Consider the following 13,668-nt stretch of genomic DNA (forward strand, 5'->3'; position numbering starts at 1 on the left):
AGTTTGATGTACTATTTAAGTTTTCTTAATGTTAACAAATTTTAAATGTTAACAAATTTTAAATTTTAAATACATAACTATCCAAATAAAAACCTGCTTCTGTGTACCATCTAAAACCAATTAACATATCAATGGGATTAAAATCCCTACCTTGGGCAAACAATGGGCTAAATTATTGATCAAATTTTGATGTTCTCTATTCTTCAGAACTTTACCCCCTCTCCCTCACACACATTAGTATTACTGGGCATTAAATATTGATTGAAAATTCAAGCTTAAACAAGGACTTTGTTTGAATTACTTTCATAGGCCATACATGAATGCTAAAAATACCACAACAGTGATTGGTTTACCATTATTTTTATTCTCTGAATATTTGACTCATTTTCTATTTTTTATTCTCCAATAAGTTTAGATATGATATCAATTAGGAATCACCGAGAAAGAAGATGTTTCATGAGTATCAGTCTTTTAACCACTTGTCAATAATATGAATTTAAATGAAATGTTCTTGAGAATTCATGTGTGTGAGGTGCACAAAGAGTCCTAAATATTCTTCAAATAGAGAGTTTTCTCTTGACGTTTTTAATAATGGGTCAGATCCTATGATTCACAATTTAAATATAGTATGGAAATTATACACTGAGTCATAATCTACATAGCATTTTACTTTTTCAGTAGAAGTTATTTTTCACTTTGAAAAATCCTACTGAGGTAGAAATGATTTTATGAAAATTTAAATATATTAATTACTTTAAAATCCAGCCTGAAATAATGTTATAGTTTTTTAAAAATATTACTTTCCATTTTTATAATGATTTAACTCTGCTTCACCTTCGCTAAGTGTTTCTTAAAAAGCCTGTCCTAGGATATGAATTCTGCCTAAACAGTCCATTCATTCCAAGAGGTTTATGTTCATTCACTTGTTGTGCTTGTGATGGAAAGACTTACCAACATTCCCCTCCTTGCAAATAAATAAATAATGAGTATATTTATCTTTAACATAAAATGAAAAGGAAGGCCAAAACCATTTCCCTTTAGGAATGACTGTGTACTACAAGTAGGTACAGAGTAGAAAAATAAGATGATTAAAGATCTTGGTCACTTTAAAATATTACCTGAGGGGGCTTTATTTTAATGTCATTATATGAATGTACCTTAAAAAGAAAGGACTAAAATACCTGGGAAGCAAGAAGTAAGAAAGAGAAACAGCAAAAAGGACTCACATGTTTTAATGCCTTTCATTTCTGTTTCTCAAAGAATTTTATGAAATAGATTAGGGGAAAAGGCAGAATTCAACCTTGAAAAGCTCATTAATGCGATAATAACTTTTAACCTCTCCGTAATCCAGTACTGAAGAAAAAAGGGTAAGTAGACTTGACCTTTTAACAAGGATTTTCTTTATGTTCAGCCAATTGGACATTTCTTAAATCCCTTTCTTCATACTTATAATAGGAATTAGGTCTATGAGTTATAAGCTTATACAGACATAAATAGAGAAAGAAAACTATAACAAGAGTTATTAAATCAACAAAGGTAATTACACATGTTCCAACAACACACTATTAACTTATTTTTATCTATGGCAAGGTAGAAACCAGAAGAAACATTTGTAGCTTAATAAATAATTTAATTTCTTGAATTTCTATGTAACATATAAATTTATTTTTACAGGATATATAGAGAGCATACTCATAGAGAGTAACATACTTATGAAATGACTATAAAACACAAATTATAATTCAAGTTTAAAATTTCTCATTTTTACACCTGTATTTGTCTATTTTCCTATTGCTATTCAAAGCAAAACCAAATATATCATTGTAAGTATTCTAAGAAAAAAAGGAGCGCCTCCATCACCTACACATGAGTTACATACATTCTAGATTATATAAAATCAAAGAGGAAAGAGGGTAAGCAAAACTAAAGGGAAACACTACGTAAAATGCACTTTTTACTGACTGTTGAACATATCTGAGAGTGTCTGAGTTTAAAATTTGACTTGAACACCAGCAGAGAAAAATGACTCAATTCACTTTCCTATTTGGGTTCCCTCAAATTCTGAAAATGTAAAAGTCTTTACAATTCAATAGCAGATTACATGAACATATCTCCACTACTTTGGTGGAAAGAACACACCAAGGATTCTAGTTACCAGAAGCATATGCTGCAAAGATTATGGACAACTGTCCATGTATTCTAATATAAAGCTGTCTTCATCCCAGTTGAGAATTATCCTAAAACACTCACATCTAATCTTCCCAAATTTAGTCTCTCATTGACTAGTAAGGATAGATCCAATTGACTTTGCCACATGTTCATGCACTATGTAATATGTCATTTTACATGAAATCTTATTTTTTTAATGACAAGCATGCCCTTTGAAGCTTAAGGTTATCTGGACTATGAAGATTGAAATTTACACAACATCAATATTACATGTAATAATCTCAAGTTCATGTATACTTCTTCAGTTTCTCTTCATTTAGTTGTGTGTGTGTGTAGGGGGGGGGGAATACAATGTAATGACTGACAATGATTGCCTTTGTTAGAAAGAGAATACTTTCAGGCTGTGGGCCCTAAGGAATGCATCAATGAACATGGTGAATGGTAGAAAAACAATAGTGCCTATTTTACTTACTTTTATGAACAATTCAGAAACGAGTTTGTCAGTGGATTCACAGACTATTCAAGAGAGAAATTTACTAAGAGTCAGAAGGAAATTTTTCTTTTAGGTATCTTATGTGTCTGTAATGTTGTCATGGGAATATGTTTTGTATTCTAAGCCTGGAAGGAAGAAATAATACTCAATGGAAGATTTGAGCTGAGTTCCTTCTTTTCAGTCTGGGCATTTTCTATGCATGTGACTGAAGTTTAATGATAAAACATGCAGGTTTAAGATTAGGATTAACTCATCATCATCCTTCTCTTTACTCAAATTTAGCTCTGACAGCTCTTTGTATCTTAATTATCAACATAGCACAAAATGTCACCTTGCTGCCAATCATGAATAAAAAGGAAAACTTTAAATAACCACTTCATTCAGTTTATTCTCAAAATTTATACTGCCCCCAAATCATATCAGATATTCTGAACCTGGTAAAAGCTCAATTGCTGAAAACCAAGTATACCACCAATTCTAAATCTTGGCATAACAAAACTGAATCCCTTTGGAAAAGCATGTCAAATGGTTGTTTCTTCAACCCTTGTACTGGATTCATTTTTACTTTTGTGTAGGAAACATGATTGAACCCAAATCATAAAGAAGTTTAATGAAATAAGGCATCATGCCAAATTACATGATTTCACATTCTCCCCAAATTATCTTTTGAGTAACTTAAGAAATGAGTAAACTATCATAGTAATAGTAAGTCAGTTCTCAATTATCTGGGCATGAATTGCTTGTCATCATACAAAGTTTATCCTCACAAATTGCCCATACGTCGGGTCACATTGGACGAGGAACTGCCTTTGTTTGTTAAAAGAACAATAAGCATCCAGTGAATTTTTATGAATGAAGGTGAGGAATAGTACCCATAACAGAGCTTGCAAGATATGTGGTTTATCTTAATGATAGTCTGAGAATATGGCCTAAATCCAAACATCAATTGCTTTTTAGGTGATGGATGTCTTTGACTCTGACATCCAGGAAAACATAATTTTGCACACATTCACAATTTTGTCTGGAATTTCAAGGACTTCATTATTTCCTTTATTCTTTTTTATAGACTCAACTGGTCCCTGATCCCAAGATTAAGGTCTATTATTAAGGATAATCAAAATTTGATTGGTTATTTTCTTTGCTCAGAACAATAAGGTGGAAAGGGTTTGTGATAGGGCAAGGAACAGCTCTGCTTCCACTGATAAGCTTCTTTTTCAGGGAACTCAGTTGCATTATTCATTTTTGAAATAACTGTATATATTGTAAAAAAAATTCTTCGGTGATGGGGAATATGTGTCTGTAGGTGGGATTTCTAACCCATTTAATATTTCACCTCTCTTAACCAATTATGACAATAATGGGAATAATGACCAATTAAGTTCAGATTAGAGACAAGGATTTTTCTTTCTGTGTCTGTGTATTACCTTAATGCCATTCAGTTATTTCACTTGTATAATATCAATAGTTTCCCTTGAATTTCAATAAGCTTTCTTCTGGGACTAATTATATAAGCTTAAACTAAATTTAAGAAAAAAAGAAATTAAGCACAAGGTAAAAAATACTTCTTATAAAAAGAACTAGGGTATTATTCCAGAATCAGAAAATAATTTACAAATGTATGAATTAATGTTTTCCTAAAAATGGTGATCTTAATTTACACTAATGGTACCTGTCAAAGTTAATGACTATTCTAGGGTAAACAAAACTTACTTAGAGTTTAGGGGTTGGCTCTCTGTTAATATTTTCTCATTATAAAATACTAAATAATAAAGAAATAAAGAAGAAACCAGTATCTAGATATTTAAGATTAAGTCATAGGGTTCAAATACATATATTAAGGAGAAAGTAATAAACGCAAAATGGTTGATTGGGTGTTTTGCTATAGAAATATAGTAGGTTCAGTTCTCTTAACTCATTGTGTCTTAGATTTATTTCATAGAAAAATCTAAACTTATATCAGTTGGCTGCATGAGATACAAGTTTTTTTCTCTGCCTATAGGAAACCTAAGGAATGAATTATAAATTAAATAATCAAAGACTTGAGCACCAGTATAAAGGGTAGGACACGCATAGGCAGCAAGTAGAGGTTACATTAAATAACCAGATGAACTCTTGAATCCATAATGTGTCACTTGGAGCCTGAGCAGTGATGGCTGAAAAACAGGCAATACCAAATATCACACATGTCCAAGTCCACAAGACCATTCTCTTCCTTGGCTTGGCTAACATATTCACACTTTCGAATGTGTTTTTAAAAATAGAATATGCTTATCTCCCACAGCCCCCACAGAAAAAAGAGAAGGATGAAACCTAAGCACTAGGGAAAATACATTTTTTCTGTTTTTATTGTGAGTTCTAATATAAATTTTGTTAAATACACAGCACGTGAACACATGACAGTTTCCTTCATTTGTTCTCACATAGAGCTGATAGAGGAATACTTGGGAGGAATGTTTCTAAAGCCATAGATAGCTTCTCCATTTATTTCATTTTTTAAAAAATATGACAAAGCATTAGAGGAAAAATGTTTCTTACGTTGTGAGAATATCAAATATTACCCATCAATCCCTGAATCATGCTATTCAAAGTGCTTAAATCTACACTAAAAATAGAACAAAAAATGTACTCCGAAGGCAGCTAAATTAATGCCTATGGATGCCTAAAATATGACTGTGGTGTGATTACTTCCTCTACATTTATTCCACACTTCCATCGTGCACTTAAAAAAATAAAAAATGAAAAATACATAGACCAGGCCATTGCCATGTTTACAGTTTTCTGAGCACTGGGGGAGTCTGGAATCCAGTCCAATGAGGTGCACTGCCACCAGTCTTTGACAGGTGTCCATAGTACCAGTAAACAATGGCTTTCTTGGATTCTGAAAATAACTCAATGTGCAGAGCTGACCTTAAAGTTTGTGTCCTTGCAGCTTCAGTTCTGAAAATGTGACACAGATCCAAAGGGAACATGGGAATAAAGAGCACATTCTAGAGAAGAACCGAGGTGAGTTGTCCGAGAAATAAACGTTTTTTAAGCAAATAAAAATCAATGCACATCCCAAGGCTTACTGAGGCCTTTATATTATTACAAAATTCTTATACTTATCTCTTGTACATTTGAAATTCAAATTTACCCTCCCAGATGAATTATATAGAAGTTTACACTTTTTTTTTGTGGCCAACTCACACATTAGAATAGTGACCAAAACTGTAGACTTGTTTTCTTATTATATGGTGGTAGGAACAAACCAAACATACAATAGTCACTACACCAGCCCACAGACAATGACTAGAATGGAAGTTCCTACAATGAATCACTAAAGTAATGTAAAAGTTCTATTATCAGTATTTTCATCACATTGATATTTTAAAACTAAAAGCTACTTAGGTAATATTTCCCTTTAACAATTCTGCCCTCTGCAAGTTTCGGTATGACAGATTTTGCATTATCTTCAACATAAATATATATTAGCTGCTTATGTTACTGATTTCAAACATAAAGCTACACAGTAGGGAGGGATTTCCTGGGAACATCAGCTTTCTGTTTCTGAAAGATAGAATTATACAGTTAAAATGAAACTAATTTTTATACAATAAAATTATTTTAAACATGTTCTTACCTAATTTAAAAACCATTTTGTGTAAATAATGTTTATTTTGAAAATACTGATTTCTCTAGGTATTCATATATTTGACCTCCTGAGTTCTTATTTAAACACTTGGATATTAATAAGTGTTACTTATGTTCACAAACTGAAACCAAACACTGGATTCTGTATGTAGTATTGAAAATTAAATACAGTGAATTAACATTTAATACAAGAGAACCTCATAATAAGTTTCACAGATTTGTTCTGACTCTTTAGAAAATAACATTTTGTATAATACAAGGTGACAAAACATATTTGATGACACATCCTGTTCTTCCCTTTGGTTTGGAAGCCTTCAATGTAAATTTCATTTTGACTTCTGTTTGATTCACCCTTTTGAGTTAACTTGCCAGGCATTTGCACATAATCTCATTTGCAGAAAAAAATACAGAGGGAAAAGAGGAAGTAGAATATCAAACAAAAACAGCCACAAACACATTCATGCCTTTCCAGGAAGTGATCAAATATAGGGCTTACTTTTTTTTTTTTTTTTTTTTTGGTTTTTGTTTTTTTGTTTTTTGTTTTTGTTTTTTTTTGTTTGTTTTGTTGTATATTTATATATATTTATATATTTATATAAGGGTACATCAACTCATTTAAAAAACGGAAACAACACTCTTTCCCCCATTTTCATGCCCTTGATCTTCTCTTCTTAGCACGCTGTAGTGGTCACTGTTAAGTGACTAGCACACTTTTGGGTCTGGAGTGTATTCTGACCAGCAGTGAATTAAATGTTAAGACAGTTAGACCCACCCCCACCCTTCCTCAGAATTTACACATCATGCCGCCATTAGAAGGGCAGAGGTGGGAAATGAGGTGGGACAAGGAAAAGATTGAGGGCTCTGATTGGCGGGGCCATCCTATGAGCAAGTGTTCGCTTCTTTGTCTCCCCTCAAATGGCAATGCTGGCAGTCGGTGCACTGCTCTCTGAAGGCCCGCATGGCCCTGCTGATCCTAGGTAGAACCCAAGAGAGGATCCGGTGCTCCTTGTCCCATCAGATGGATTTGTCCAAGCACCCCAAGGAAATGTTAAAAGCAAAACAAAATCAAGAAAAGGAAATGAAACCCCTTCTAAAACTAAACTCATGAAGCAAAAAAGGGTTTTCTATCTACACATAAGTCTCTTCTTTAAAAAAATGTAAATTTACAAATTCCAGTGACATATAAAACAAAGTCAAAAATGTAATGAGTAAGAGACGTGGTAAAACAACAAGACATTGATGCTACAAAGAAACTGCAAAAAACATATGTACAAGACCCTGTTTTTCCTCGTGTTCTAGAGATTGTAATGCATGTTTTTAACAGCAGCAGTCGAGGATTTAGTTCCAGGCACTGGACTGCAGACTCTACTCAAGCTCCCAGGGACAGGATGTCCCTTGCTTTTCTGTCACCAAATCACACTGGATATACTGGTCTCCCTTGGCAACAGTGGCAGGATGGCACTGTTTGTGTGGGCCTCATCTGGATTCTGCTCCCTGCTGGATTTTGTCTGTGGCCGCTGCCCATTGATGAGTGTCATAGGGATGTTGCAATAGGTATGCTGATTTCCTATGGAGGTAAGAGGCAGGGTGCCAGTAGGAGGTACATCATACTCATAGCTTCGGTAGTAGTGTTTCTGGCGCATTTGTGAATGGTACGTGTTGTGAAAATTGGAACGGAGATCTGGATGGGCAGTGGCTAGAGCTGTGGAGGTGGCTGCAGCCATGGAAATGGCCGAGACAGTCTGCAGCTCCCCGAAAGGCCCCTGCTCGCTAACATCTAAAGCCTGCTCATGTGTAATGGGTTCTATCCTCTTAAAAGGCATTTCATATTGTAAACGTTTCCAGAACTTAGAGTTCAACTTGTTGCATTTTGGTCCATGCCACTTAATAACCGTCAGGAGCTTGATGGTGTGCTTGAGGGCCTCCACCTCCTGGTAGTTCATAATTCCTCGCAGTTCACTGCATTCAATTAGTATCACTTTAATTTCTCCAGTCACAAGCATGTTTCGAAGTCTGGTCTCCAGCTCAAAGATGCTCCAGCCTCTTCTGACTACGTAATTTGGGGTCATAACAATAATCAGCCGCTTGCTTTGATCTACACATCTTGCTACATCTTCAATGTATGCTACAAAAGAGAAAAGAGTGATCAGAATGAGTAAATACAGAATGTGGTCCAGAAAGCCCTGGAAGATTCTCTTTCACACATTAAATGAGAATTGGTGTTTGTTGGGTAACATCTTGAGGAGATGAAAATAGCCAATGATCACTTTGAATAGAGTAGGGGCTTTGCTTCTTTTAATGCTAGAAATATTTTTCCAGGCATACATTTCTCATTTGGTTTATTTAAATGTTAGGGCTCATCAAAATGAAATGCTTTGTAAAATGATGGAAGTACTACTTCAGAGGTGTCACAATTAAGTTTCAGATGAACACATAACAACATTTCTTTCTTAACAATCTGACACATACAGTTTTTGAAATGAAGAACCAAAAGGTCAAATTCTGTCTAAAAATGATGACTACACAGATAGACACAAGAAGATGCGAATGAAAACATGCACTTACTTCCCGTTGGAATTAAATCTCTGTCTGGTATAAACAACTTATATCCATAGTGCTTCTCAAGCATATCAGGTAGGATTTCAAGAGCGAAGCGCTCTTCCTCCCCTGTCTCTTGATTCCACTGGTCAGGATCCACTTTGGTGTAGGACAAGTATGCGTCATAATCTTTATTGTCTGTCAAAAACATTACAAAATAAAGTTGAAGTCACAGTTTTACAAAAGAAATCATAGGATATGAAAACATTCACCTCTTTTCACAAACATCTCCAAATGTTTCACTTCCAAGGGATGAATGAAAGAAGCCTTCGTTAGTTTTCAATAACAATTCAATAATGCCAACTATTCTGGAACTAATTTGGAGGTATAAGGGATCATATTTTCATTTTGTTGTTGCTGTTGTGAGGGCAGTAGGAGAAAAATCAATGAAAAGAATAATAATAATAATAATAATAATATGTTAACTTCTATCATTTTTGATGCACACATCATAGAGAATCCTGGCTGCTTATAAAAAGCCACATATTTGGATAGCGTGTTCTTATTCTAAATAGTGGTACATTCAATTAATCCTGCCTTTAGTCATTTTACCCTGTTGAAAAGAGAGAGAGAGAGAGAGAGAGAGAGAGAGAGAGAGAGAGAGAGAGAGAGAACGCGAGTTGCTTGACAGTGGATTATTTAATTTTTACCAGAAGTTGGTTCTTGGATTTTGGGACTGTATTTTACATGTAATATGCTGTCAAAGTATTTTCTCATCATGTTAATCAGTTTGAAAATAAGAATAAAAAATTACAATGTAAATGAATAAAACAAGGTTCTAAAATCTGTTCCTTTCCTCATTCTTCCCCCTTTTTACATAAGAATTCTTCAAATATTTGATGACATTATCATGCATCAATGAATTTCTCTCAAAGTTTTTAAGATAAACATCCCAGATTTCTCATTTATTGTTTCTAAGAACAAGAAGTCAGTTATCTTCTGGATAGTCTCTCATTCATCAATGTCCTTTTCAGGATGTGATATCAGAATTCATAATTCACCTCAGTTCTAATTACTGTCTTTATTATGAGGGAGGGCTCCTTAAATCAGACTGTAGATAGTAGAATGATTTCATGCACATACTATTTTCTTCCTTGGAAGCTGTTCTCTTCTAGTTTACCAGAAAGTTCTATAAAGTGTTAAAGTTTGCCCAAATCTAGGATTTGTAATGACTGGATCCTCATTCTTTGCCCTTTTTAAGCTTTGCCCTATTAAGCTTAAAAATATTTGAAAACTAGATCAATCTGAACACCAATAAGAACAGAGCACTGATGACTCAGAAGAAATGTAACAATTGTTCTACCAATACTGGTAAGTTCTAGCTGGATATCACTTTTGCTTACATGACACTGTTTCTGGTTCCTCTGCCTCTTCCATGGATGCCTCTCTTCCAACTCATAAACATTATAATTTCTCAAGATGTTTTTCTATATCCTGTTTCATTTTTCTTTCAACCCACTTTCCCTTTAAAAAATCTCCTTTCTTTACATAACATTAACAATCACTTCTGTGTGGATGTCTCCCTTACATGTCCAATTCTGTTTTCTTCGCATGAACTACCAGTAGTCCTCTAGTTCTACCTATAACTTGGGCCCCTTAATTTGAATGAATGTTCATCATGTACCCTACATTCAACTTGCTCACAAAATAACAAGCTTCCCATCTTCACCTTTTATTTCACTTTAATTTTATTTTTTTAAATTTATTTATTGATTAAGGTATTACATATGTGTCTTTATCCCCCTATTGCCCCTCCCCCCCTACTCATGCCCTCACCCCCCTGTTGTCTGTGTCCATTGGTTAGGCTTATATGCATGCATACATGTCCTTTGGCTGATCTTTTAATAACATAACAATCTTATTTAGTCTCCAAATTTTATCTATATGTTCCACTTATCCCTTTTCATTTACCAACAGTCTCATAGCCATTCACTAGTAAGAACCATTTTGAGTCTACTTCCATCCTAGGTCAGGCTGTACTTGTTTTCAGTTGTTATAATTATTTTTAGTGGTTCTTCCTTCTCCTTCTGGCCCATTCCACATAGAGCCACAAAATTTATCTTTTCAAACCTCACCACTGATTATGTTTATGATAGCTGAAAAATATTTATGGCTAACTATTGTCAAATTCAGCAGCTAAATGTACAATTTGTTTCCTTTGAATTTGAGTTTGATGTCTCTCAGTGTGGGGTGATCTCTTTTCCCATATATTACATTATTGTGCTTACATCTTATCTTCTTTCTTTGACCAAAAGATTCTTGACTCAGATAATGTAACTAGAGCTTAGTAGATGCTCAAATACATCAGATGATTAAATGAATGAATGCCCTTTCATTTGGGTATCACATGGCTTATATCTTATAGCCAGTGTATAGATTTTCTCAAGGCCTAGGCCATTTCCCTTGAGAGAAGGCTTTGGTGGTACACACACCATGCTGCCTAGATGGGCTCTGCAAGGATTTGCTAGGAGGTGAGGAGTTGGAGTTTAGCAAGGCTCCTTTCAAATAGTCTTGAAATGTAATTTCTCATTGTGACTCAAGGGAAGGCCTTAGATTCCCTGTAAACTTCTCTAGAAAAGTGGTTTTCATACTTGAGCATAAATGACCACAATTTGGAGGGCTTGTTAAATACAGTTTTTTTCATTCAGTAGGTCTAAAATAGGTCCTGAGAATTTACATTTATAAGAAACTCTCAGGTGATGCTATTGCTGATTGAGAGACCACACTTTGAGGAACTCTTTTTGAGACAGGATATATAGACACCAAAGAGCTACAGTTAGCTGTTAGGTAATTAACCAGAATACCACAAAACATGAACACTGTAGCTCCAGCTCTATGATAATTGGTCCTTACATGACAGGGCATTTGCTCTCAATAAAATAGCAGAAATACACACTTTCATCACAGAGGGGATAGACTCTTGCCTAGAGTAATATATACAGTAAGTACAATAGCTTAAATGAACCTCAGGGATTGCTGTTATGGCCTCAGTCAGTTGTCTATCTCTTTATATCATACTAGAGGCCTGGTGCACAAAAATTTGTGCACTTGGGGGGGGTCCCTCAGCCCGGCCTGTGCCCTCTCACAGTCTGGGACCCCTTGGGAGATAACGACCTGCTGGCTTAGGCCTGCTCCCAGGTGGCAGAGGGAAGGCCCAATCCCTAGGTGTAGCCCCTGGTCAGGCTCAGAGCAGGGCTGATTGGGGAGTTGGGGCGCCACCCCCTGTCATGCACAGAGCAGGGCAGATCGGGAGGTTGCGATGCCACCCTCAGTCACGCTCAGGGTAGGGCCAATTGGGGGATTGGGGCACCGCCCTCTGTCACACTCAAGGAGGGTCTATGGGGAGGTTGTGGTGCCACCCCCTGTCACTCAGAGAGCAGGGCCCATCAGGGGGGTTGGGGTTCCATACCCTGTCACGCACAGAGCAGGGCCCATAAGGAGGTTGGGGAGCTTCCCCCTGTCACCCACAGAGCAGGGCCAATCAGGGGGTTGGGGCGCCGCCACTGTCACACTCAGGGCAGGGCCTATGGGGAGGTTATGGCTCTACCCTATCAGACACAAAGCAGGGCCCGTGGAGGGGGGGTTGGAGCGCCACCCTCTATCACCCACGGAGCAGGGCTGATAGGGGAGTTGGGGCGCCACCCCCTGTCACACACAGAGCAGGGCGGATCAGGGGGTTGGGGTGCTGCCACTCTCACATTCAAGGCAGGGCCGATGGGGAGGTTATGGCTCTACCCCTTCACACACAGAGCAGGGCCCGTGGGGGGGGGGGCGTTGGGGCGCCGCACCCTGTCAGACACAGAGCAGGGCCGATCAGGGGGTTGGGGCGCCAGACCCTGTCACACACAGAGCCACAGGGCGATCAGGGGGTTGGGGAGCTCCCCCTTATCAGGCACAGAGCAGGGCTGATCAGAGGGTTGGGGCACCTTACCCTGTCACGAACAGAGCAGGGTGGATAGGCAGGTTGTGGCCCGGCCCCCTGTCACACTCAGAGCCGCAGCAGGGCGATCAGGGGGTTTGGGCGCTGCCCCCTGTCACACTGATCCCGGAGCCGGCTGGTTTGCCCTGAAGGGTGTCCTGGATCAGGGTGGGGGTCCCCACTGGGGTGCCTGGCCAGCCTGGGTGAGGGGATGATGGCTGTTGGCAGCTGGTCACACACCCTTCAGGGTGGGGGTCTGCACTGGGGTGCCTGGCCTGTCTGGGTGAGGGGCTGAGGGCTGTTTTCAGGCTGGTGGGTGACTGAAGCTCCCAACCGCTCCTTTTTTTCTTTTTCTTTTTTAAATTCTGGGCCAGCTTTAGCTTTGAGGCTTGGCTCCAGCTTTTAGGCCTCCACTGCTGAAAGCAGGTTTCTGGCCTTTGTTTACCTTCTGTATTTGAAACAATGTTGTGATCCTGCTGGCTGAAGCCCCATGGACTAAAGCAGGTTTCTGGGGTTTTGTTTATCAGCCGTGGGCAAACTACGGCCCGCAGGCCGGATCCGGCCCATTTGAAATGAATAAAACTAAAAAAAAAAAAAAAAGACCGTACCCTTTTCTGTAATGATGTTTACTTAGAATTTATATTAGTTCACACAAACACTCCATCCATGCTTTTGTTCTGGCCCTCCGGTCCAGTTTAAGAACCCATTGTGGCCCTTGAGTCAAAAAGTTTGCCCATCCCTGGTTTAGCTTCTATATTTGTAACATAGTTGCTTAGAGTTGCAGCTCAGAGGCTTGCAGCGGCAGGCAGGGAACGTTGGAGTCCTCCATCACTGAAGCAAGCAAACCTCATGTTCACTT

General features: G+C 37.6%; 1 protein-coding gene across 1 annotated transcript in view; it reads right to left on the bottom strand.

Moving 5' to 3' along the window:
- Positions 1-6,069: 6,069 nt before the first annotated feature.
- The window catches only part of IL1RAPL1 (interleukin 1 receptor accessory protein like 1), a 745,385-nt gene continuing 737,786 nt past the window's right edge, over positions 6,070-13,668 (bottom strand). Inside the window, exons 8-9 of the mRNA XM_059678748.1 lie at positions 8,858-9,028; positions 6,070-8,417 (exon numbers count right to left, since the gene is read on the bottom strand). Of these exons, the coding sequence (XP_059534731.1) occupies positions 7,699-8,417; positions 8,858-9,028 (890 nt within the window). The 3' untranslated portion in view covers positions 6,070-7,698. The remainder of the gene's footprint in view (positions 8,418-8,857; positions 9,029-13,668) is intronic.

Source organism: Myotis daubentonii, chromosome X (assembly GCF_963259705.1).
Source record: "Myotis daubentonii chromosome X, mMyoDau2.1, whole genome shotgun sequence".
NCBI lineage: Eukaryota > Metazoa > Chordata > Mammalia > Chiroptera > Vespertilionidae > Myotis > Myotis daubentonii.